Below are 22,990 nucleotides of genomic sequence, written 5' to 3'. Positions count from 1 at the left end.
TGGTTTATTTTTTTATTTAAACCATTTACGTATAAAATACAATGATGTTAACAAAGTCACAATTAAAGCAATAGACAGTTCACCCAAAAATTAAAAATTTGTCATTTGCCCATCATACTCATGTCAAAACCTGTATGAATGTCTTTCTTTTGATAGAAACAGAAAATAAAATCTTTGTTGGGGAAAATTTGTTCACAAAACAAAGCTGGCCTGACAGTCACTAATCTAATTGATCCTTTTGTGATACTTACATCATTTTTGTAGCTTAAAAGCTTCAGACTCCAGACTTCATTTTGAGTGCATGGATAAAACCAATTGGTTTTTGAGTGAGTTCTTTATTTATAAAATTAAATAAGATAATAAATTATTCTAGGTTTTTAACTTAGAAAACAATCGAAGGGCATTTTGTGTTGTGACTTCCATAACTACATCTGAAGATATTCCCTTAACTTTTGCAATGTATTCACAGCTGATTATTATGTTTCCGGGTTCATTTCTAACCTAGAGCAGTAAAAGGAAAAACACAGGCAGTGAGGTTCAAAACATTTCAGTGATACATAAAAATTGGATTATTATAACAGGTTAGGACTTACATGTTTGTCAACCCCCAAGGCTGGAGAGTCTGTCTCAAGGCAAATGTGTTCCAGTGGAATCTGTCTGATTAACTTTGCTCTCTGTATTTAAAGTACAGTATAATATATTAAAAGGTTAGATCACCCAAAAATGTAAATTCTGTCATTAATTACACATCCTCTTGTCGTTCCAAACCCATAAGACTTTTGTTGATTTTCAGAACAGAAATGAATTCAATTTTTGATGAAATCTGAGAGCTTTCTGTCCCTCCATTGACAGCCAACGCAACTACCACTTTCAAGCCACAGAAAGTTAGTAAATTACATCATTAAACTAATCCATGTGACTTCACCATGTGAAAGTGGTTGTATGAAGGAACAGAAAGCTCTCAGATTTCATTAAAGATCTTAATTTGTGTTCCGAAGATGAATGAAAGTCTTACGGGTGTGGAACGACATGAGGGTGAGTAATTAATGACAGAATTTTCATTTTTGGGTGAATTAAACCTTTAAAGAAAACAAAACTTTTGTCAAACTCTATGTCTGTTACATAAGGTCCATACACGTTTAAATAATTCATACATTTCCAGTTAAAAAATACATTCTGTGTACAGGATGTGCTAATATTTGCAGTGAAATGGCATGTGACGTGCAACAGGGTCATCTGAGATTCATTGACACATGTTTCATGTCTTTATTGCATACTTATACTTATTTATGACTTTATGGCAGAAGAGCATGGTTATTAAAAGAGAATCTTTATCCAACCTGCTCGTTTTTGCTGACGGCAGGAGGAAAGGAGAAGTAGAATCCAGCCTGAACCCCTTCCATAGCAACCGATGGCTTCCCAGCAAAATTATGCAATAATGCTTGTCTAATCCCTAAAGACATAAAAGCAGAATTACGCAAGAAATTCAGAAAGGTCACAGAGACACAATGATTTGCTAGCTAATTGCTCTTACCCAGTTCTTTCATTGTGGCTATAGTAACCTTGGCTGCTGAGCGGGAATGTACATTCCTTCAAGACAAGTGATAAGAGCATTGAAGAGGCTGCAAAAAGAACTGTCCGTTCAGGATGTACAATATATGTTGCTATGCAAAGTAATGTTACAATGAGGCAAATTGTGCAAACATTTCTGGGCTGCTTGTATGATTTCCTGTTACTCTGTAATAAAATGTCATGTTGCCACTCACACTGGTAAATCCAGTTCTTTAGATATTTCAAGTTGTTTTATAAAGACTTTTATCTGTTCATCACGATCTTGATTAGTATTTGCAAACCAGGGGGTAAAGTCAAGACCAATCTGTGGAGAGAAAAAAAACACACAAAGTAGTTCAACTAGTACAATATTGAGACTTGAGATTCAAAATCAACTTCAGGAATGTGAGGCCTAGTCTTATTTTAATATCCCTAGACCAGTGGTTCTTTTTGACTCCAAGACCCTCCATTGTATACAACAATATTTGAAGGTGCCATGACCTTTTTCATTTTATATGATTTACTGGATAAGCATTAAGGATAATGCTTTTTTTACTCCCAGTTTCTACTGATAAAATATGTTAGTTTTTTTTACAACTAGAAAAAAAGAAAATATTTAAAAAAAAAAATAATTAAAAATGCCCACTGAGTTACAAGATTTTAGTTATTTACATTATTATTATTATTTTTTTCCCCAGGTCTAGAAATCACACTTTTGAAATTAGGCTTGCTCGTACAGCCAGGTTTTCCAAAACCATGGGAATAGAGTGCCCCAGGGATGACGCGTTTTTGTAGGCCAACCCGGAAGTTAGCGGCGCACGGGTTCCCTCGACTGAAAGCCTATTCATTTTTCCCATAGACTTTTGGAAAATCGAGAAAATAAGCTCTGTGTTTAACAAAGGGTTATGCCACTTACACGTTTTGTCTATCAAGATAATCTTTACAAGTTAACACAACATTTATAGATTTTGAAGCCTAAATAAAGTCATCAGATATAAAAAGCTAACAGTAGGCTATAATCGGACTACAGCACACCATGGTCACAGATCAACGTCGTCACCACCAAGCTTCCTCAAACTGTATTTAGAAAACAACTCTATTTAAAAACATGCTCACTGATTATATATGCGCTGTGTATGAATACTTATCCACTTTTTCATGAGAAATGCTGTCCAAATGTCCTGTTTGTCATGATGACATCTAAAGTCCCCGCCAAAGGAAGTAGTCCCTTTTAGCAATTTGTTAGCATTGTTAGATTTTAAGACACATTAAAAGTTTAAAAAAAAATCACAAGCGGGTTATAACTGGTGTGATTTATGTCATAGATCAAAACGTGAAAATATTTAGAGGCTTTGTTAACCACAGACCTTATTTCAGGCGATTTAGCAAAAACCCATTCAAAAAACCCATAGACTTTACGGCGTTGGAACTGGAAGTCCTAAAATGCGAACTCACTTCCGGGTTTTGCCTACAAAAACGCGTCATCCCTGAGGCACTCTATTAGAGTTCTTCAAAAGGAAAAAAAAAAAAAAAACAGTTGTTAAGGGCATGATTTAAAATAATAAATATCTATTTAGTTTGTTTTCATATCATTTACATCTAGTTGTTTTGACTTATTTTAATGCTCGTTTTGACTTATTTTAAAGCATTTTAAGTCATATTGAAGCCCCTTTGGAAGTTTGCCGAGGCCTCCTTTACTTTTTCTCACTTAGGAACTTGGGTAAAGTTGGTTTTATATTCGCACATTCAGACTTCTGATAAATTCAGACTTTCCAGTAAATGTGCAATAAATTAATGTTTGCAAATTTTAAGCAGCGCCAGGATTTTGACAACCAACGATTGTCAAATTACAACATTTTTCACAGTTGATCAAAATAGGCAAGTATTGTTTTAATAGCATATTTACTTGTGAATGTCCAATGAATGTCCAATGTAGTGTGATTAACAAGGCTATTGAATACGGATGTCCGAATGTGCGAATATAAAACCAACTTTACCCAAGTTTCTTAGGACTAATTTCAGTTCACCCAAAAATGAAAATTCTGTCATTTATTACTCACCCTCATGTCGTTCCACACCCGTAAGACCTTTGTTCATCTTCGGAATGCAAATGAAGATATTTTTGATGAAATCTGAGAGCTTTCTGTCCTTCCATAGACAGCTACGCAACTGAAACTTTGATGCTTCAAAAAGCTCATAAAGAGATCGTAAAACTAATCCATATGAATTGAGTGGTTTAGTACAAATTTTCTGAAGAGACTCGATCGCTTTATATGATGAACAGATTGAATTTAGTCTTTCATTCACATATAAACATTCATCAACTCATACATCAAAGCCTAAATTAAATCTGTTCATCATATAAAGCGATCGAGCCGCTTCAGAAATTTTGGACTAAGCCTGGAGGGACAGAGAGCTCTCAGATTTCATCAAAAAGACCTTCATTTGCATTCCGAAGATGAACGAAAATCTCACGGGTTTGGAACGACATGAGGGTGAGTAATTAATGACAGAATTTTCATTTTTGGATGAACTATCCCTTTAAAAATGATTTCCCTACTTCTATGTTACAAGACTATAAGGTCCATTAAGAAGGTATAAAACTATGTATTTAAAGTAAGCTGAATGCTTTATTTTGGTTTGGTGAGTGTTGGGTCAAATCATTCAAATTAATATTCAAATAATATTATAAAAATCCCCAATAGTGTCTATTTAATATAATTTCCCAAGACACTTTCATACTTTACCTCTCCAACCGCAACAATATTATCTCTATGCCTCTGGAACAAAGGAAGGATTGGCTCCAGGTCCTGTCAAAACAAAACTAATATTTTTTGCACCAAGGTCATGAAGCACAGTAAAACTATCTTTCTTTGTTATTTTATGTCATATTCACCTGAACCTTGACACTGTGCAAGTCACTCCCTGACTCTTGAAGGGGATGAATGCCAAAACAAGGGAACACAAAACCAGGATAGCTATATGAAAAACATTAAATATTAGTAAAGCTGCATGTGTCCGGTGCTGTGTAAGCATACGTGGTGCAAATGAAACTTTGTCATTCTAAAGGCAACATGGTGATTTTGAGATCCTCCTAAGTGAGAATGTTTTCATCCAAAGCTTTTGTTGATACATGAGAGGTTGTGTTCAACTTACATTTTTGACAAGTGAATAACTTTCTCAAACTCACTGGCTCCCTCTGTAACCGCCACAAGAGCTTTCACTCCAGCCTACAATTACATTAAACAGAAGGGGCCATTGTTGCGACATCTGAGTCTTGTTTATCAGCTTTTATTCATTTCTTTGACAAAAGCTTACCTTTTTAGCTCTCAGAAGTACATCGTCTATGTCCTAGGGGGAAAAAATATAAAAATAACTTCTGTAACTGTATCACTGTGCACTTGATTTCTGCTTGGTGTAGCAACAAATCATTTGTCTGTATATAGTTTACATAATCACAATGATACTGATGACATACATAGCCTATACAACAGTTTACATAAAACACTATATGGAAACATTTGTCTTTGTTTTGATTATTGTCAAAAAGTGGCCTAGTTTACTATAAGTATACTGTACTATGGCAAAAGAATTACACTGGTTCTAAACTACCAGCTGAAACACACTGAGACCAGCAAACCTGCTTAGGCTGGTTTAAGTGTAACTTTTTTTCAGTAGGGCTGTAACACATTTATAAGAAGTGACAGATAAGACAATAAAGACCTGCTCTGGTGGTTATTACTTTAAGATAAGTCTTTCGCAATGAATTTGATGACTGCATGAGTTTTCTTACCTGTGTAAACTCATTTGCTGACAGGTGACAGTGACAGTCAATTAACTCTCTAGCCATGATTTTAGTGTATATAAAATATTTTGAGCACTGTTTCTGTTTCTCTTCAAATAAATAACCTTATTTTTAAATCACTCGTTGTTTTGGTTTCATGATTTCTGTCCGTTTGGCGTATTCACGATTGCGTGGAGACTGGAACGCTTCTTCCGCTTAACTGTTTTTCAGGGTTTGTTTCGTAGTAACACACTGTGAATCTGCTGCTTCCGTTTCCAGGGTTTATTTTGAAAAATAAGCGGCAGTCATGGAGGACGAACGTGCGAGCGCGGCGGATTTTAGAGTAAATGTCAAGTCAAAAAAAATTGTTCGTGATCAGCTTGAAAAGTATAAAGACTTATTTAAAAAGTTGCTCGATGGCCAGTGCCACATTTCTCCGGAAGATAAAGACAAACTGTTGCAAGAAATGGTTGTGGTAAGTCTAGTTACATAAAAGATATGTCACTTGAATTATTCTTGTCCTTATCAAGTTTACCATTGTTTTTTACAGAAGAGGATTAGGGCCAAGCAATAATAAAAAAATAAAACCATCTCGAGATTAAAGTTGTTAAATTTCGAGAAAAAAGTCGAGATAAAATGTTGAGAATAAAGTCATTAAATTATGAGAAAAAAAGTCGTTAAATTACGAATTTGTTCTCATAATTTAACGACTTTTTTCTCGTAATTTAATGACTTTATTCTCAACATTTTATCTCGACTTTTTTCTCGTAATTTAACGACTTTATTCTCAACATTTTATTTCGACTTTTTTCTCGAAATTTAACAACTTTAATCTCGAGATGGTTTTATTTATTTATTTTTCTTGCTTGGCCCTAATCCTCTTTAGTAGTTTTTCTATAGTAACAACATCTGTTTTTGGTATGTTTTTTTTTTTTTTTTTTTAACTTATTTACTTATGATATCGACTTTTATTATTTGCAACTGTGGCTGTAGTTCTAAACTCAAAGCTCATTTACTCAAATGTGTTTTGTTTTTTTGTTTTTTGTATTCTTTGTTTTTCTTATATTCACTTTATTTGTCTCTTTTAGAATTTTGAGTTCGTAGTACAAGAAAATATAGTTATTGGTGGCTTGTCATGGGACGAGGCGTCAGAGGAATATTGTGAAGGTAAGTTACTGTCACGGTTTCAGAGAACATATTATGTCGACATTATGAATCAATATTCTTTTGTAATATTTAGATTATGAGAGCACAGTAAATGACATTCTGGATGAGAAGATTGTAGAGACCGCCTGCAAACGCAGTTCTTACCCAAAACAAATACGCAACCAGGTTGTGCGATCGTTAAGAGCAGAGAGGAAACTTCTGGTAAGACATGCTGTTTTTTCATTTCTAACTCCATTACACGAATAATTATAAGTCTATGTGTGTGTATACTACCGTTAAAGTTTGGGATCTGTGAGATTTTTTTATGTTTTTAAAAGAAGTTCCATAGGCTGCATTTATTTGTTCCAAAATACAGTAAGAACAGTAATATTGTGAAATATTATTAAAATTTATCTATTTGAATATATTTTAAAATGCATTTTATTCCAGTTATGGCAAAGCTGAATTGTCAGCATCATTACTGTAGTCTTCAGTGTCACATGATCCTTCAGAAATCATTCTAATATGCTAATTTGATGCTCAAGAAACATTTTTCTGATTATTATCAATGTTGAAAACAGGTGTGTGCATTTTTTCCAGATTCTTTGATGAATATAAAGTTCAACAGCATTTATCTGAATTAGAAAGCTTTTGTAACATTATAAATGTCTTTACTGTCACCTTTACTGCATCCTTGCGGAATAAAATGTTCATTTCTTTAAAATTAATTTTAAAAATTCTTACTGACTCCAAACTTTTGAACGATAGTGTATAATGTTGCAGCTTTCTATTTCAGATAATTGCCTTTATTTTGATCATCAAAAAATGCTGAAAATTCAGCTCTGCCATTACAGGAATAAATTACATTTTAAAATATATTCAAATAGAAAACAGTTATTTCAAATTTTAAAAATATTTCCCAATATTGCTGTTTTTACTGTATTTTGAATCAAATAAATGCAGCCTTGGTGAACATAAGAGACTTCTTTTAAAAAAAAAAAAAAATTTGAACTGACAGTATATTTAAAGAAACATTCTTCTAAAGAAAACACAATCAAATAATCAATTATTAAAATAATAACATTAGAAAAAATTATATTAGTCTTTATTATTTATTATTTCTTTTATAATTGGAACTATTCACTCATCACATTCTGTAAATTGTTAAAAATGTAGATGTTCCACCTCTGGCCACTAGATGTCCTAATATGTTTAAAAATAAGCTTTTGTGTTTGCTATAACTCAAATGAGATACTGGGATAAAAAATGCAATACACTTTGATGCTAAAAGTTTATTACACTGTATTGAACAGCTCCTAGAAGACTGAATCCCCTGATGTTGCTGTGTGAATGTAGCTTATATGTTTTTACTCTTCCTCCATTATTTTAGGGTTTGTATGAACAGGCAGTGAAGCCACAAGACATAAAGCCGGACCCAGCTCATGGTGTTTGCCCCATCAGTTTTTTTATTAATAATTACTTATTTATTTTAGCAAGAGTATATTGTGGTACAAACAGTGTTTTATGCAATATTAATAAGTACCTGTTAAACATGGTTTTCACAGACACCATCATCAGAAATGTATCAGCTGCTGCACCAACAATGTTCAAACAAGCCAGTACGGTTATGAAGGTACAAATCAATGATAATTATCTATATAAAGTGCTTCTGAATTACATGTTACAATGTGCTTCTCCAATTAAGATAAAAAAAATCTTTAAGTATACTAATGAGCTGAAAGTCTCAGTAATTATAGATAAAATACATTTGTATTAACATGCATCATTTTCCTCCATTCTGTTCAGTCTCTAAAAAGTCTAAAGCAGGCAGCTGAGGGCTTGCGTCAGGTTCTTGACATGCAGCCTTCAGCGGAGACGGTGGAAGTCTACAGAGAAGTGCTCGGCAGCTCAGTCGGAGATGTCTGTCTAGACCTTCACCACAGACTTCCTTCTAGCATCAAAAGAGCTGCTTCTGATTCAGAATACAGTGCAGACTATGTTCCTGCTTCAAAAATCATCCAAAAGACTGATGCAAATGTAATTTAATGTGTATATCTTTGTACATTTTTGTGGAAATGGAGAAGGGCGGTATGGGAGTGCATTGACACCAGCTACTATATAAGTGTTTTGTATGCCGCTTCTTACCCATTTAATGTAAATAAATATTCTGGTAAAAAATGTGTTGTGTGTATAGTTTCACCACTTTCTTTTTCCATTAAATCCAATAAATTAAATTTTTAGAGAAGTGTTGTGCTGCTGATGTGGTTCAGGTTCATACCACAAGGTGTTCTTGGTCTACCAGTGTTGGTTTCAAAATTAACTGGCACTTTTTTATTAAATGAACCAATTATCATATCATTGACTGAAACAGTTCCTTTTGTATCCTTCATGAACAAAGGAAGATCTGACACTTTTTTTTTTAGTAAGTCTTTTTTTATGTCTTTTAGTTTCTCCAATAGGGTGGAGGAATACATGTACAGTGCTCAGCGTAAATGAGTACACCCCCTTTGAAAAGTAACATTTTAAACTATCTCAATGAACACAAAAACAATTTCCGAAATGGTGACAAGACTAAGTTTAATATAACTTCTGTACATGAAAGTACGGTTAATAATATGTTAGATTAAACATTTTTCATTTTTACTCAATTTAGGGTGATGCAAAAATGAGTACACCCCACTGAAAGTTTCTGGAGCAAAGCTACATTTTACACTACAAATGTCTAATTTAACAAGAATTCAACCACAGGTGAGGCTAATTATTCATTGCACAGGTATCCAGCAGACAGCTGATTATAAAAGGGTGTTAAAACTCCTTCCCATTTCATGCTGTCAGCAATGGCACCACATGGAAGAGAAATGTCACAAGACCTGAATAAGAAAACAATTTCTTTACACCAGAAAGGTGAAGGCTACAAGAAGATCAGCAAAGCTTTACTTATCAGTCAGAATACTGTAGCAAAAGTGGTACAAAAATTTTAAAAAGATGGAACTGCAACCATCTCACAGAGACGTCCAGGTCGTCCACGGAAGTTAACACCTCGACAGGAGCGTCTGCTGATGAGAAGGGTTGAAGAAAAGCGGCATGCAAGTTCACTGCAGTTATCTAAAGAAGTAGAAAGCCAAACTGGGGTGACTATTTCCAGTGACACAGTACAGCAGAGGAATGGCATGCGGTGCCGTCCACGAAAGAAGCCTCTCCTAAAGCCCAGGCACAAAAAAGCCCACCTAGAGTTTGCCAGGGCCCATGCTGACAAAGATGAAGACTACTGGGACTCTATACTCTGGAGTGATGAAACCAAGATAAATGTTTTTGGAACTGATGGCTTCAAAACTGTCTGGTGTTGCAAAGGTGAGGAATACAAAGAAAAATGCATGGTGCCTACAGTGAAACATGGTGGTGGCAGTGTCCTTATGTGAGTGCTGCTGGTGTCGGAGAGCTGCGTTTCATTGATGGCATCATGAATTCACAGATATACTGCTCTATACTGAAAGAGAAGATGCTACCATCACTCTGTGCCCTTGGTCGTCGTGCACTTTTCCAACATGACAAGAGGTGTAAAGAGTACCTGAAAACCATACTTGAGTAAAAGTACTGATACCTTACATCAAAAATGACTCAATTACAAGTTACAAGTAACCAATTCCAATACGACTTGAGTAAAAGTCTTAAAGTATCTGAGTTTAACAGTATTTTACTCATGCTGAATGTAGGCTCAGAGATGCACTAGTCCTGAGAGACATGCCAGTGAAAATAAGAAACAATTGATTTGTAAGATGAGAAATCAAGTTTATTTTCTAAAATCAAAATAAAACTGAACACCTCAATGTTGCAATAAATCAAGGTCGACACAACAACCTTTTAAACCTCTACAAACTTTCAAGTCTCAGTTGAGCTCAAGTACACAGAAAGGTCATAAGTAAACCAATATCCTTCAAAGTCTACTGTATGTGCTGGTTTGAGCCTCATCACCAGCTGCAGTCATTTCCTCATCTAATAAATCAAACATCCACGATCAGCAACTACCTGCTAATGCACTCAGATTCACATAAAGTAACCTTGATGACAAGTTTTGGATGAGAAAAGGCAAAATGCACAAGATATAGTACCTTCAATGCCCTTAGATAGTGATATCGCTTCTTTATATCAGAAACAAACTGCTGCAGAAAAGTTAGCTGCCATGAAAAATGTAATTTGTAATTGCATTACTTATCACAAACGTAGTGGAGTAAAAAGTACATTTAGTTGCTCAAAAATGTAGTCAAGTAGAGGGAAAAAGTTGCCGATCTCTTTAATACTCAATACAACTAGAAAAGTAGCCAAAAAGATACTCAAGTACAGTAACTAATTACATTTACTCAAGTACTTTACACCTCTGCACCACTGTTGGATTTCTGAAGAAGAACAGGGTGAAAGTGATTCAGTGGCTCCTGATCTAAACCCAATCGAACACCTATGGGGAATTCTGAAGAGACAAGTTGAGCATCACTCTCCATCCAGCATCCGGAGCTCATTCCTGAAGAACGAAAAATGTTGAAAATGTCACCAACTTGTTCATTCCACACCTAGAAGACTTGGTGCTGTCATTAAAAATCACGGAGGCCATACAAAGTACTAGATGTAGCAGTTTTTGTTGTGGGGCGTACTCATTTTTGCATCACCCTAATTTGAGTAAAACTGAAAAATGTGTAATCTTTCATGTTATAAGTTGAACATATGTTATATTAAACTTAGTCTTGTCAACATTTTGGAAATTGTTTTTGTGTTCATTGAGATATTGTTTAAACTGTTACGCTGAGCACTGTATACATCATATTTTTAATTATGAAGTCTTTTTTTAGTCATTAAACTGACACATTTGTAAAGTAAATGGATTGAATTCAATTCTATTTCTAATAAACCCATTATAGTGCCATAACTTCCGAGCACAATAATGGCTAAATGAACTAAAACTGTCAAATCATGTTACCTTTTATAAGTCACATGCCACCGTAGGCTATTAACGTAACGTAATGTAACTTATTTGTTTGCCTCATAAAATGTTTAAATTAAAAATAAATTAAAAAGCACCATTTCAAAACGGTCATTTCGTGGAATGACCATAAAGCGAAAACATTCACATTGACAAGTTACTGGCGTCCTCGAGAGCACCACGTGACTTCAAAGAACATCCGCCGATGGCATTTGCAAGAAATCACTAATGTCACTGTAGCACGTTGACTGACAGTTTAAAAATGGCTAACTTTGCGCTAATTAACACAGCCTCGTAATTTGCTTTAATTTTCAATCTAGTTTAGTGGACGTAAATCTTCACTGTGCTCGTGCTCTCCTGCACCTGCCATGTCACTTTTCAATGCGACAAGTAACTTTACTCGAAGTGATGCTCCAGCTTTACGGTTGTTTCGAAAGAGTGAGGTATGTTACTTCTTTACGCCCGTTTCTTTTCTTTAAATAATTACAAACGCATAAACAATGTTATTAATGAGACCATATGTAAAAAATGTAGTCTACATAACTTACAAATCAGACTTTCAATCTAACATGCATTCACATCTTTTGGATCTGTGCCACTCAAAATGATTTTATGGTTTACTAATACAATAATCCTGCACAGTAATGTAAACACATCATAACTTCTACAACATATGATTGTTATTCAGAGCTCTGATGATGATGAGAAAAGGTTGAAAAGAAGAGAAAAGAACCGAGTTGCTGCCCAGAGGAGCCGCAAAAGACAAACCCAGAGAGCTGACGAGTTGCACGAGGTTTGCCACCTGCATATTATATACTGTATAGAATGTAGAAGATGTTGATTGAAGTGTTTGTTCCTCTCAGTAAACTGCAGATGTAACGTTTATTTTGCCCCATACAGATATATGGGCAGACATTGGAAAATACACCAAATGCCCAATGTGATTGATGTGGTTTTTGACTCAATATACTGAAATTTTGTGTAACCAGGCGTATGAGTGTCTGGAACAGGAGAACAGCCTGCTGAGGAAGGAAGTCCAGCTTTTGATAGAGGAACAGCAACGCTTAACAGATGCCCTCAAAGCCCATGAGCCTTTGTGCCCTGTCTTGAACTGTGGTATGACCTCAACAACAAGGTCCACAGGGACAGTGCCACAAGACATTCACATCTGATGTCGGAATTTCAATTTAAGGATAAATTAAGCTAATTATCTTTAATACAAGTGATTCGTGCATACTAGCGGCATGCAGTTTTTATGCTTTTTATTCGAAAGTATTAACCTGTGAGTTCAGTATGCAGTGTTTTCCGTTAGCATGCAGTTGAATGATTAATTCATGCTCGAACTTTCTCTTTTGCGTTTTTGACAGGTTTCGTTCAGAATACAGAATCTCTATAGTCATATGTTACTTTTCCCAGGGCCATGCCTCACGTGAATACTTCCACTTTTGGTATTTACTGTGATAGAGTAAATAACCACTAACTAAACCATCTGTTATACCACAGTTAGTGGACTGTGAATGAACGACATGCGAAAATGGACTTCTGCTTTATGAGAACCTATCCGACCAAAATACTAAAGGTTAGTTTCAAAACTCTGTTACAGCCGCTTTTGTTATGGCTGCACTATTACAAATAACCAGAAATGGCAGTGTTACTATTCTGTCTTGCTTGGTCATGTTTTGCTGTGGGTGTGTATTGTAAGAAGAAGATGAATTTTATTTTAATCAAAAGGAATTACTTTTTTTGTGACGCAGATGCAGATTGAAATCCAGTATTACTTCAATTGTAATAGTGATACAATTTCTATTAAAATAAGGTCATCAAATCAGAAAAGGACTAAATGTGTAGTGTTTTTTTTTTTCCTCTCATTTGTGTTGAAACCATATCTGGGGGTGGTTGCGGTAAAATGGTGTTCAGATTTTTTTTCTTGAGTGTATCACTTCCTCAAACCCCCATGGACTTACCTTCCTAACCAATGCAGGGTACACACTTCCATATTTCTCTTCCAGTTTTCTATTCTCTTCTGAAAAGTCCTAGAGTTCCACATGGATCTGTTGACTTTCGTTTTAAAACGTTAAAGCCAAAAAGCATTGCTAGAGAATGTCAAAAAAACAAAACCTTATAAAACAGAGAAAGTTTTAGTATAATTGATATATTTGTTTGTTTATGACTATGCTAGCACACATGGAATTGTTTAGCATGAGTGTAAAGGATATAGTTTCTACAGAAAAAAGTATTGCTTTAATTTTAATTTGGGAATTAGGAAATTACTGCAGCAATTACAACGATGCACAGCCTCAGTTTGCAAAAATATAAAAAATATAAAATATAAAAATTTTACACACATAATTGGGTCTTCTGGTATGTACAGTATGGTAGAACCTGTATGAATCCAAATGGCAATGAAACTAACACTTCTATTAACTTTCTGGTCACAGAGGTCTGTATACCTGGATTTGAACCTTTTCCCAAAATATCAAGAGTTTCAGTTACAGGGTTTCATAGACTCAGAGCAAGTTCCGTAAAATATTTCTTCTTTGGATGATTTTTAAATAAATGACCACTGGGGGCTTCAGCATATGTCTTAAAAAAGTCTTAAAAACATAGTCTAAAAAATGTACACCATTAAGCCAGCCTCATATAATCTTGTATATAATTGAGTTATATAATCTTAGACAGCAGGGTCTTTGAATATTTTATTGGACATTAGATAGATAGATAGATAGATAGATAGATAGATAGATAGATAGATAGATAGATAGATAGATAGATAGATAGATAGATAGATAGATAGATAGATAGATAGATAGATAGATAGATAGATACAGTAGACTGACTACATATAGTCTGATGTCGTCTGAAATGTGCTCTGATTGATGTCTTTTTGTGGCCTACTACAATTCCTTGATTGTTATGCCCTCTAGTGGACACACTGCTAATGAACATGCATTAAAATGATTTTTTTTTTATCTAAATATTTTATTTAATCTATATATTTAATCAGTTATAAATTATAAATATACCGAAAAATAGATATAGTTTGTATATAATCAATGTAATCAATATTTGCAACAAATGTTATGTAGTCTATAGGCTACATCGTAAAAGTTCGGGTTGTTGTCACAGCTGTAAAAGGCTCTTCTCGTCACTACACGAAAATAGAAGGAAGTAGAAAAGATTATCAGAAACTGTTTAGCATTATCTTTAAAGTGAATATGTTTTCAAATTTGAATAGAGGCGCATGCAAATGCGTGTTGTGAAATGGGAAATCAGGGGTGTGTCTTGAGCTTCTTCGCCTCGCGGCAGAAAATTCTGTTGAGGTAACTTTTCCTTCCTTATCAACGTTCCTGGTAGCGAATGTAGGTGGTTGCCCTCAGCCCTCACATCTAAAAACTCTTGGAAACCTTACAGGAACTTGAAGAAGAATGTGGACATTGAAGTTCCCATTGAACCTATACACTTCCTTGATCTCCCCCCTGGTAAATAGAAGGGACATTTCCATTGAACTGGGAAGGAAGTGTTCTAGATTGTTCGCTTTATGCATTCATTAAAAGTTTAGTGCACCCAAAAATTACAATTCTGTCATTATTTACTCACCCTCTATAGATGTTCCAAACCTGTATGAATTTCTGTCGTCCGCTGAACAGTTGATGGGCCCCATTGACTTCCAAAGTATGAAAAGAAAAAAAATACTATGGAAGTCAGTGAGAACCAGAATCTGTTTGGTTATCGACATTCTTCAAAATATCATCTTTTGTGTTCAGTAGAAGAAAGAAATCCATACAGGTTTGGGACAACTTGAGGGTCAGTAAATAATGACAGAATTTTCATTTTTGGTTGAACTATCCATTTAATCTACATGGGCCAAGGGAAAACAAAAGTAATATCAACACTACACAGACTGGAGTAAAGCATTCCTGCGATCTTACAGGTTAAAAACCTGTCAGTCATGAACGCATTACATCAAAACTTTAAAAATCATTATAATCATGTCCAAATGTTTGAAATATCATTACAACACCCTTTTTTGACATCTAAAGATTCCATTGCAACACTTTAAAAGGTTGCATCAGAATAAGAAGTTTCCGCTTATTGCATTAATTGCCAAGGGCTGTGACCATGTTGGCTCACATTCTGGCAGGGCAAAGTGCACTTGAATTACTGTGAAAGTCAGGTCATGGTGTTTGTGACCGGGTTCACTGACAGCTCAGTGTAAGATGTCAAAGGAGCGCAATCACACGCATGTATATTGTATGGATAGATTAGAAATCAGAAAAAGTTTATTTCGCACTCAAAATATGCATGTCCCATATTATGCGTTCTGTAAGGTGATCATTTAGTTACAAAAGTGTATTCATATCTGAATTAGAATCACAAATAATGACTCAAATTCATTTCTGTGCACTGATTAGGAAACAAATGTGAACAAAGAGTGTTTGATTCCTGTTGATGATAATACAGTTTCTTCTTTATGGGCAAAATATGGTATGTTTTCTGAAAAAAAGGTGGAAGTTATCCAGGAGTAATTTCTGAGAGTTTATTATCACATGTTTGACATCAGTGATGAAGCAATGAGCAGCAACTCAGACTTGATTGCCACATAAATATGTTTTCCACTTTAAGGGATTTAAGGGACAAGCAAAAAAAATGACTCGAGTTCAAAGTAAACTGGAGCACAGCAGATACAAAGAATAAAAGGGACGTTTTTTATGTATTGTGGATCATGGAAAGGATGGAGCACAAAGCAATGATGGTTTATAATTTAATAGTAAGATTATCTATGACCATATAAGATATTTAACTCTTCGGAGACTCTGGCAGAGAATATCAACCTTGGAACCTTATTTTAATTTATTTATTTAGTGCCATATTAGAATTAACAGCCATTTTCATTTTGTCATTTGACAAAAAAGCCTCTTAGAACTTTAACAATAAAAAGAAGTACGATCTTTTAATTATATATTTGGTAGAAGTTCTACAACATTGCATTAAAAAGCCACTGATGATGTATTTTCTATTGATAACCACTGACAGTTAGGCAGTGTCTCTATGTGTGTATGTGTGTGTGTTTTTATCACTGCTAAAACAATGATAGTCATGTTAAGTTACTCCCTCTCAAAGAGAAATGCTTAAAAGGTACTTTTAGTTCCTGTACAACCACGTTTTTTTCTAGAATAGTTTTTAGAAAAACAAACCAAGGCATTTACTAGCAATTATTCAGAATTCTGAATAATTCCCGTATTTTTCCCCAAAAAGGGAGTTACCAAAACACATGCAGGTATTGCCAAAGCCAAGAGTTCCTTAGCAGTTTTGAGCTTTCCAATGAATTTTGCTAGAAGCCTTCCAGTGCTATCCTCATCTTTAATCAATTACAAAACACAATATGTGTTTCCCTTGAACCGCCCACTTTAACAGTAATAATCATTAAAATCTGCAAATCTGCCGAATCATTGCTCTCTGGCTGGAGGAACTCAATCAACCTAAGCGTTACAGTCAGCACGTCTCTCAGGTTATACATGTGTGGACTTGCCCTACAGCAAATATGTCAACACAACTGCTTTTTTTGAACACGTCGAGTACGCTTTAAAAAGTAACAATGTTCAGGTGTTGCCTCTTCTGATGCAATCTGGTTGTCTCTTAATCACATTTGACTTCAATAATGACAGCAAAGTATGACTCAAATGGGATCATTTTTTATTAATAAAGTATCAAAAACAAACAACGGACAGTCAAAATGAAGCCATATATATATATATTTCATATAAATATGCAATTGAATGTTGCAGGCCATTATCTTCTCAATCATGACTTCTGGTAGCAATTGCACTTGAACACTTTGATGTGGACAGAAATGGCGTGATGGATAAAACCTGTTTTAACCGCAATGTGTCTTTATTACACATTAAATGTCAGTAGTACCACAGTTTGTGGCATGCCTGTTTGAACAAATACAAAAAAAAAAGGAAAAAGCTACCTGACGCCTGCGTCACTTAAGCTTTCAGTACATGACAAAACATAAATTTAGACTATACTCAAAAACAAGAGGCAGAAGTTTGTGAAACAATAAGGGATTTTCCTCTGTCTGGTAGAAATGGAGTGATGTTTTTAAAATTTCTTACACCTTTGTGTAATATTAAGCAATGCAGTCACACTGCCTGATCAGATGTCTTGTGGTATGTGTCCCTTTACTAACAACATGGCGTGACACTAAAATTGCTTGACACATGATCCAGGAACATAGCAAGACAATTATTAAGAGCTTTACGTTGAAAAGTTTAAACATTACATAAAATATTTTAAGCTTCTTTTTTTTTTCTCATTTAGGATAAGCCCAGCTCACAAAAATGTTCTAAGAACGTTTTGCTAACATTCCCATTAAGTTACGAAAACGTTATTTTTGAATGTTTTCTGAAACTTTAAAATTTGTTAACATTTTTTTCAAAGGTTTCTTGGTTATGCAAACATTAAGGGAATGTTTAACACTAAGCTATCTCGTGGTGGCTAATTTGGGTGATGGGTAGGTTTAGGGGCGGGGTTAGGGGTAGGTCATTCGTACGAATTCACACGAATTGGGCAACTCGTAAAATACATACCATTTAGCAAAATTCTGACAAATTTGTTCGAGTGAGGTTGTACGAATTAGCCACCTCGTCAAATACATACGAATTGCCATGAGATTGTGTTGGAATGTTCCATTTAAAAAATGTTTGCAAACATTATGGGAACGTTACTTTTGAATGTTCTCTGATTGTTCTGAAACAAGTTGTAAGTAGACAAACTAAAACATTTCCATGAACAATGTATAAACAACATTTTGAGAACAATATTATAAACCACATAGCTTTGAAAGAACATTCTATTATTAATGTTACTGGAAGAACGTTTGCTCGTGACTTCGAGAGAACCTTGTCAGAACGTTCTGAGAACATTTTTCATGTTAGCTGGGAGTGTAGAAGTTTGTGCATCTAGACAATAACAACACACAGCTACAGTATACATCAGAAAATAAGTATGTCCTTGCTAAAAGCACAAAAACACTCTTTTTTTCCTTTTTTTTCTTTCTTTTTTTACAGTGTGCTGATAAACGCAGACCCTCCTGCTCACAGCATTGTAACAACGATAGAGTCAGATGGGTGAGGTGATAGATAGGCTTTCAGTGGTGAAGGGTAGGGACTTCCTTGTAAGTAGCGTCTCAAAGTCCACTCCGCGTCGACTTCCCTGTTATTTTATCTGTTTTAGTTAGAGTTTCCTGTAATATATATAGACCAAGTCCTGAGAGATTAGTAGCAGCTTGAAATACTTCACGTGGCATGTTATGTGGACACTTAACAAGGCAGAGGGCACAGATAAATATGTAACTAAACTAAACAACTTCATTCATCACCCTGTATGTCTGCCAAAAATTGAAAAAGATACACACAAATCACTACATTTTCCCCCTCACTAGAATAGTACTTGCTGTCAAACACACCGCCAGGGTTTAATTTAACCAACAAGCTGATAAATAAAGGAAATCATGTTGTTCTAGCATCAACATGACATCAAGCTTTGGTGCATACAAAAAGCATATCATACATTTACGAACACATTTAAATAAGAGAAAAACGCATCAGACGTCCTTCAACACTTCAGTGCTTTAACAGTCTCTTTCAGTGTACTTCAGACCGACCTTGAGTGGCAGCATGGCAGGCACCCGTGTTTAGTCCTTTATAACGTGGGTGAACCTCCCAGTGTTCCTTGGCGAGGGCTGCGGAGCCATTAGCTTCTTGCCTGTACAGTTTGTGATTCAGAGATGCCCACAGCTAGTTGGTATCGCGGTGTGTGTTGGTCCACTTGTGGTAAGATTCAGACCCTGCAGGGTGGTCTCTTTGATTTGTTGGATGAAGAGCTTCCTCTCATCTTCAGGGGTCTGGCCGTTCTGAGCACGGACAATACAGGTGGGCCTGTGCAGGTTGAGCATGTAAACTAGCTGCTGTTTTTGGTTCTTCAGCTCTTCAATCTGGGCTTTCAACTCGGCATTGATGGACTCCAACTTCTCTGACTCCTGAATAAAGTAAAAAAAATTTGTAGAACATAAATGAGTGTAAAATTCTAATTTTTTGTAATGTTATAAATATTAAATAAATATTTTAGATATTAATAATATGAATTAAAATAAATAAATAAATAAATAATATATAATTATATAATCTTATATATATAATTTTAATATATATAAGTGTATAAGTTTACTTTTTTATAAATGTAAATTATATATATATATAAATATAAAATGTATATATTTAAAATTATATATACAAATGTATATAAATGTATAAATTTAATTATATATTTTTTATAAATGTAATTGTGTATATATATATATATATATATATATATATATATATATATATATATATATATATATATATATATATATATATATATTAAAATTATAGTATTTTTTATAAATGTAAATTACATGTATATTAGATATCATTAAAATTATAATTATATATAAATATAAGTGTATACATTTATTTTTTTATAAATGTAAAATATATATATATATATATATATATATATATATATATATATATATATATAAATAAAATGTATGTATATTTTAAATTATATATATATATATATATATATAAATGTATTTAAATGTATAAATTTAATTTTTTTTAAATGTAAATTATATATATATATATATATATAAAATGTATGTATATTTTAAATTATATATACAAATGTATGTAAATGTATAAATTCAATTATATTTTTTATATATATAAAAATTAAATTTAGAAAAAATATAATATATAATATTATTTATATATTAGAGAAAATAACAAAGACTACCTTTTGTAAATGGTCAGTTTTCTCCTTTTTCTTGTTTCGGCATTTTGCTGCTGCGATTTTGTTTCTTTCCCTCCTTCTTTTTTTCCGTTCACTTTCCTCTGGATTGGTCTGAAATTATAATATTTATCACATACATTAAAAAAATATACATACCCAAATTGTATAATGAATATTGATTTTATGCAACAACCTAATGATTCTGAATCAGGTCCACAAGTGGATGAACAAGCGAATTGTGCAAGCATGGCTTTGCTACGTATGTGTTACTCAATATCACCAATGTGAAATACAAGAAATTACATTCGTTTTAAACGTTATAACTGTAAATGAGTCATTCTTACCTCGCGCTTCATTACAGGTTGTTCAGTGGGTCGTTCGCTGTTCATACACGCTCTATCAGAGGTCAAGGTGCTCATGCCGTTGGACATGCGTTTGTTCTGGATGGCGTAGCGCAGCTCCTCTTTCACTATTGGAGTGAAGTTGGTGAAGTCGTCCAGTGTGAGTGAGCCGGGCGGGGAGAGGCAGGGAACCAAAGCTGATGCACTGATCTCAAAGGGACCCAAACCAGGATGCTGAAGCATCATTCCGAAATCTAAAACATATGAGGCAAGATTTAATTCATGGTCCTAATACGGAAAGATTACAGTAAACTTTTTGTAGTCAGTTACACATTCTACCCCCTCCCTTCTCTATAAAATATTATACTACTGACTTAACTGTAAAAAAAAAAAATGCTACAGTAAAAACCTATTGAATGAATAACTGTAAAAAAAAAAACATGTACTTGCTCTGTAAAATATTGTAAAACTATTCTAGAAATAAAAAGTATGAATTTATATAATTGTATCAAACATATTTATACATTTATTATTTCAAAATATTAATATTTTTATTTACATTTGAAAAATATATTTAGCAAGGCCATAAATACACTTTTATGGTAAAATATTGTTATGATTTAGTGAGAAAGAAGGGGTAGACTCTTATATTGTTAAGTTAGTTGTTAGTATAATTTTAATACAATATGTGTTACCCTTAAGGTGATTTGTGTTTGTAAACCTGTGTTCTGTCTTATTATTATATTATATGTCCACAGTTGCTACAGAAGCAAATTTTCATCAAAGTGAAACTCATTAAAGCCTTAAATTGTATCACACATTCTCTTATTCTCAGTACATTTACAATGACAAACAGATTTGAGTAGCTAAAACAAGTATTAACATACAACGTAGGAAGTGTAAAATATATAGTAAAGCTTTTAACATCACATTATTTTTAGTGGCAACCACAGTTGTCAATATTTTATCGTATTTTTTTTTTTTTTTACAGTGATGTATTACATATAGCTTAGCCTACATATATCACACTTTCTGCTTTATTCAAAAGTCATGCGACTACATTCAATTACAATACTCAAATATTTTGTAAAATATATGCTCTAACTATACAATGCAGGTCTACATAATCAGTAAAATCCTGTCAAATTATCATCGTTAACGGTTTAATAAGCTCTAATCCGGTGACACTGTATCCTGTGTTGGTCGTTAATGTAAACTGTTTTTGTGGTAAATATTTTTACAGTTGGCTAAAACGATTCGCCAAAAGAAGTAGCCAACATATGATAATCAGTTATACAAATATTACAACATGAGTTATTGCAGCCCAGTTCCGCACGTTTTGCAACTACTCTTGAGAACAAGATAACTAAGATTATGATAAGAAAAAAAATACATTACAACATAAATAACCTATATATAGTCTAAAAAATAACGTTTTGAATATAAAGTAGCTTAAATTAAGATTGTTAACCTATACAATCGCTTAACCCACTGGCTGAGTTGATTCATCAGAACAGAGCGTAGACATTTTCCAGTGTGTTCTCGAACAGTTCCAACAAAACCCATAAACAACAAGCGGAACAATGTTGTCACTCACCTTGTTTTGACTGAATAAAACGCGCGTGTTGTGATGCTCTCCTCCGGCTGGAGTGTTCTCGCGCTCAGCTGGTAAAGTTACAGTTGTCGCCGGCTCGTTGCATCACCCCTTTTAATGGCTGGAGGACGTGAACTACTACTAGAGGCGGAGCGAGTGACGTCACCCTATTTATAGTATCAGGAAAGCTGTCTTTGCGATGATGCAATCAGGCAACCCTCTGCGCGCACCATAACTGGGCACGCTCAGACCCCCGCCCTCCCCGTACAATGGAGGAATCGAAGTCGTAGGCTGACATGTTAACCTAATGAGCAAATAAAGACATACCCGTGTAATGACATGGGATCTCTGGAATGCTCAAATGTCATGTACCGAATAGTTATGAAAAAAAAAAATAAAAGACTTGGGAGAGGAGAGATTGACTGGCTAGCTGGTCAGAATGAGACCAGAAAATCCCTCTCACTCTGTTAGCTAAACACTCTTTTTGTGTGTGTGTTAATGGAGAATTATATGAAGATGGAGAGTTGATCCCAAGGTCAGTGTATTTTATTTAGTCTGTTTAGCTTTTTATTAAGTCCACAAGTAAAAATTTTGTATTCAAATGTGATCATTTGGTTTTGCATTTGGTCCACTGGCAGTTTTCACCATTTAACATCTTCAAATTCAATAACTTGTCCTATAGTAATTTCTGTGATTTCCACATGATCTTCAGAGGTTCATTCATGTTGATTTTCATCATTAAATTCGAAGACTGAAAAAGT

The 22,990-nt window shown here is 34.2% G+C and overlaps 4 protein-coding genes across 5 annotated transcripts; 2 read left to right on the top strand and 2 right to left on the bottom strand.

Moving 5' to 3' along the window:
• On the bottom strand, positions 1-5,555 carry tatdn3 (TatD DNase domain containing 3). The gene is made up of 10 exons (XM_067384202.1): positions 5,345-5,555; positions 4,870-4,902; positions 4,708-4,781; positions 4,448-4,529; positions 4,299-4,361; positions 1,767-1,876; positions 1,535-1,590; positions 1,341-1,453; positions 594-674; positions 1-501 (listed from the first exon to the last, which is right to left on the bottom strand). The coding sequence occupies exons 1-10, from the start codon at positions 5,399-5,401 to the stop codon at positions 370-372; spliced, it is 801 nt and encodes a 266-aa protein (XP_067240303.1). The 5' UTR covers positions 5,402-5,555; the 3' UTR covers positions 1-369.
• An 87-nt stretch (positions 5,556-5,642) lies between these two features.
• Positions 5,643-8,648, top strand: nsl1 (NSL1 component of MIS12 kinetochore complex). The gene is made up of 6 exons (XM_067383150.1): positions 5,643-5,810; positions 6,424-6,502; positions 6,576-6,703; positions 7,872-7,926; positions 8,047-8,114; positions 8,288-8,648. The coding sequence occupies exons 1-6, from the start codon at positions 5,643-5,645 to the stop codon at positions 8,525-8,527; spliced, it is 738 nt and encodes a 245-aa protein (XP_067239251.1). The 3' UTR covers positions 8,528-8,648.
• A 3,036-nt stretch (positions 8,649-11,684) lies between these two features.
• Positions 11,685-13,289, top strand: batf3 (basic leucine zipper transcription factor, ATF-like 3). 2 transcript variants are annotated; one of them, XR_010894913.1, is made up of 4 exons: positions 11,685-11,896; positions 12,142-12,246; positions 12,443-13,032; positions 13,208-13,289. XR_010894913.1 is itself a non-coding variant. In XM_067383149.1 (3 exons), the coding sequence occupies exons 1-3, from the start codon at positions 11,822-11,824 to the stop codon at positions 12,623-12,625; spliced, it is 363 nt and encodes a 120-aa protein (XP_067239250.1). In that variant the 5' UTR covers positions 11,685-11,821; the 3' UTR covers positions 12,626-13,283. The 2 variants fall into 2 exon arrangements, 1 of the variants encoding a protein (XP_067239250.1); XM_067383149.1 differs by having other exon boundaries at positions 12,443-13,283.
• Positions 13,290-17,135: 3,846 nt separating this feature from the next.
• Positions 17,136-22,370, bottom strand: atf3 (activating transcription factor 3). Its single transcript, XM_067383148.1, has 4 exons — positions 22,233-22,370; positions 20,639-20,889; positions 20,298-20,405; positions 17,136-19,497 (listed from the first exon to the last, which is right to left on the bottom strand). The coding sequence occupies exons 2-4, from the start codon at positions 20,879-20,881 to the stop codon at positions 19,240-19,242; spliced, it is 609 nt and encodes a 202-aa protein (XP_067239249.1). The 5' UTR covers positions 20,882-20,889; positions 22,233-22,370; the 3' UTR covers positions 17,136-19,239.
• Positions 22,371-22,990: the final 620 nt, after the last annotated feature.

This window comes from Chanodichthys erythropterus, chromosome 4, assembly GCF_024489055.1.
Source record: "Chanodichthys erythropterus isolate Z2021 chromosome 4, ASM2448905v1, whole genome shotgun sequence".
NCBI classification, from domain to species: domain Eukaryota; kingdom Metazoa; phylum Chordata; class Actinopteri; order Cypriniformes; family Xenocyprididae; genus Chanodichthys; species Chanodichthys erythropterus.
This window is presented reverse-complemented; position numbering and strand designations above follow the sequence as displayed.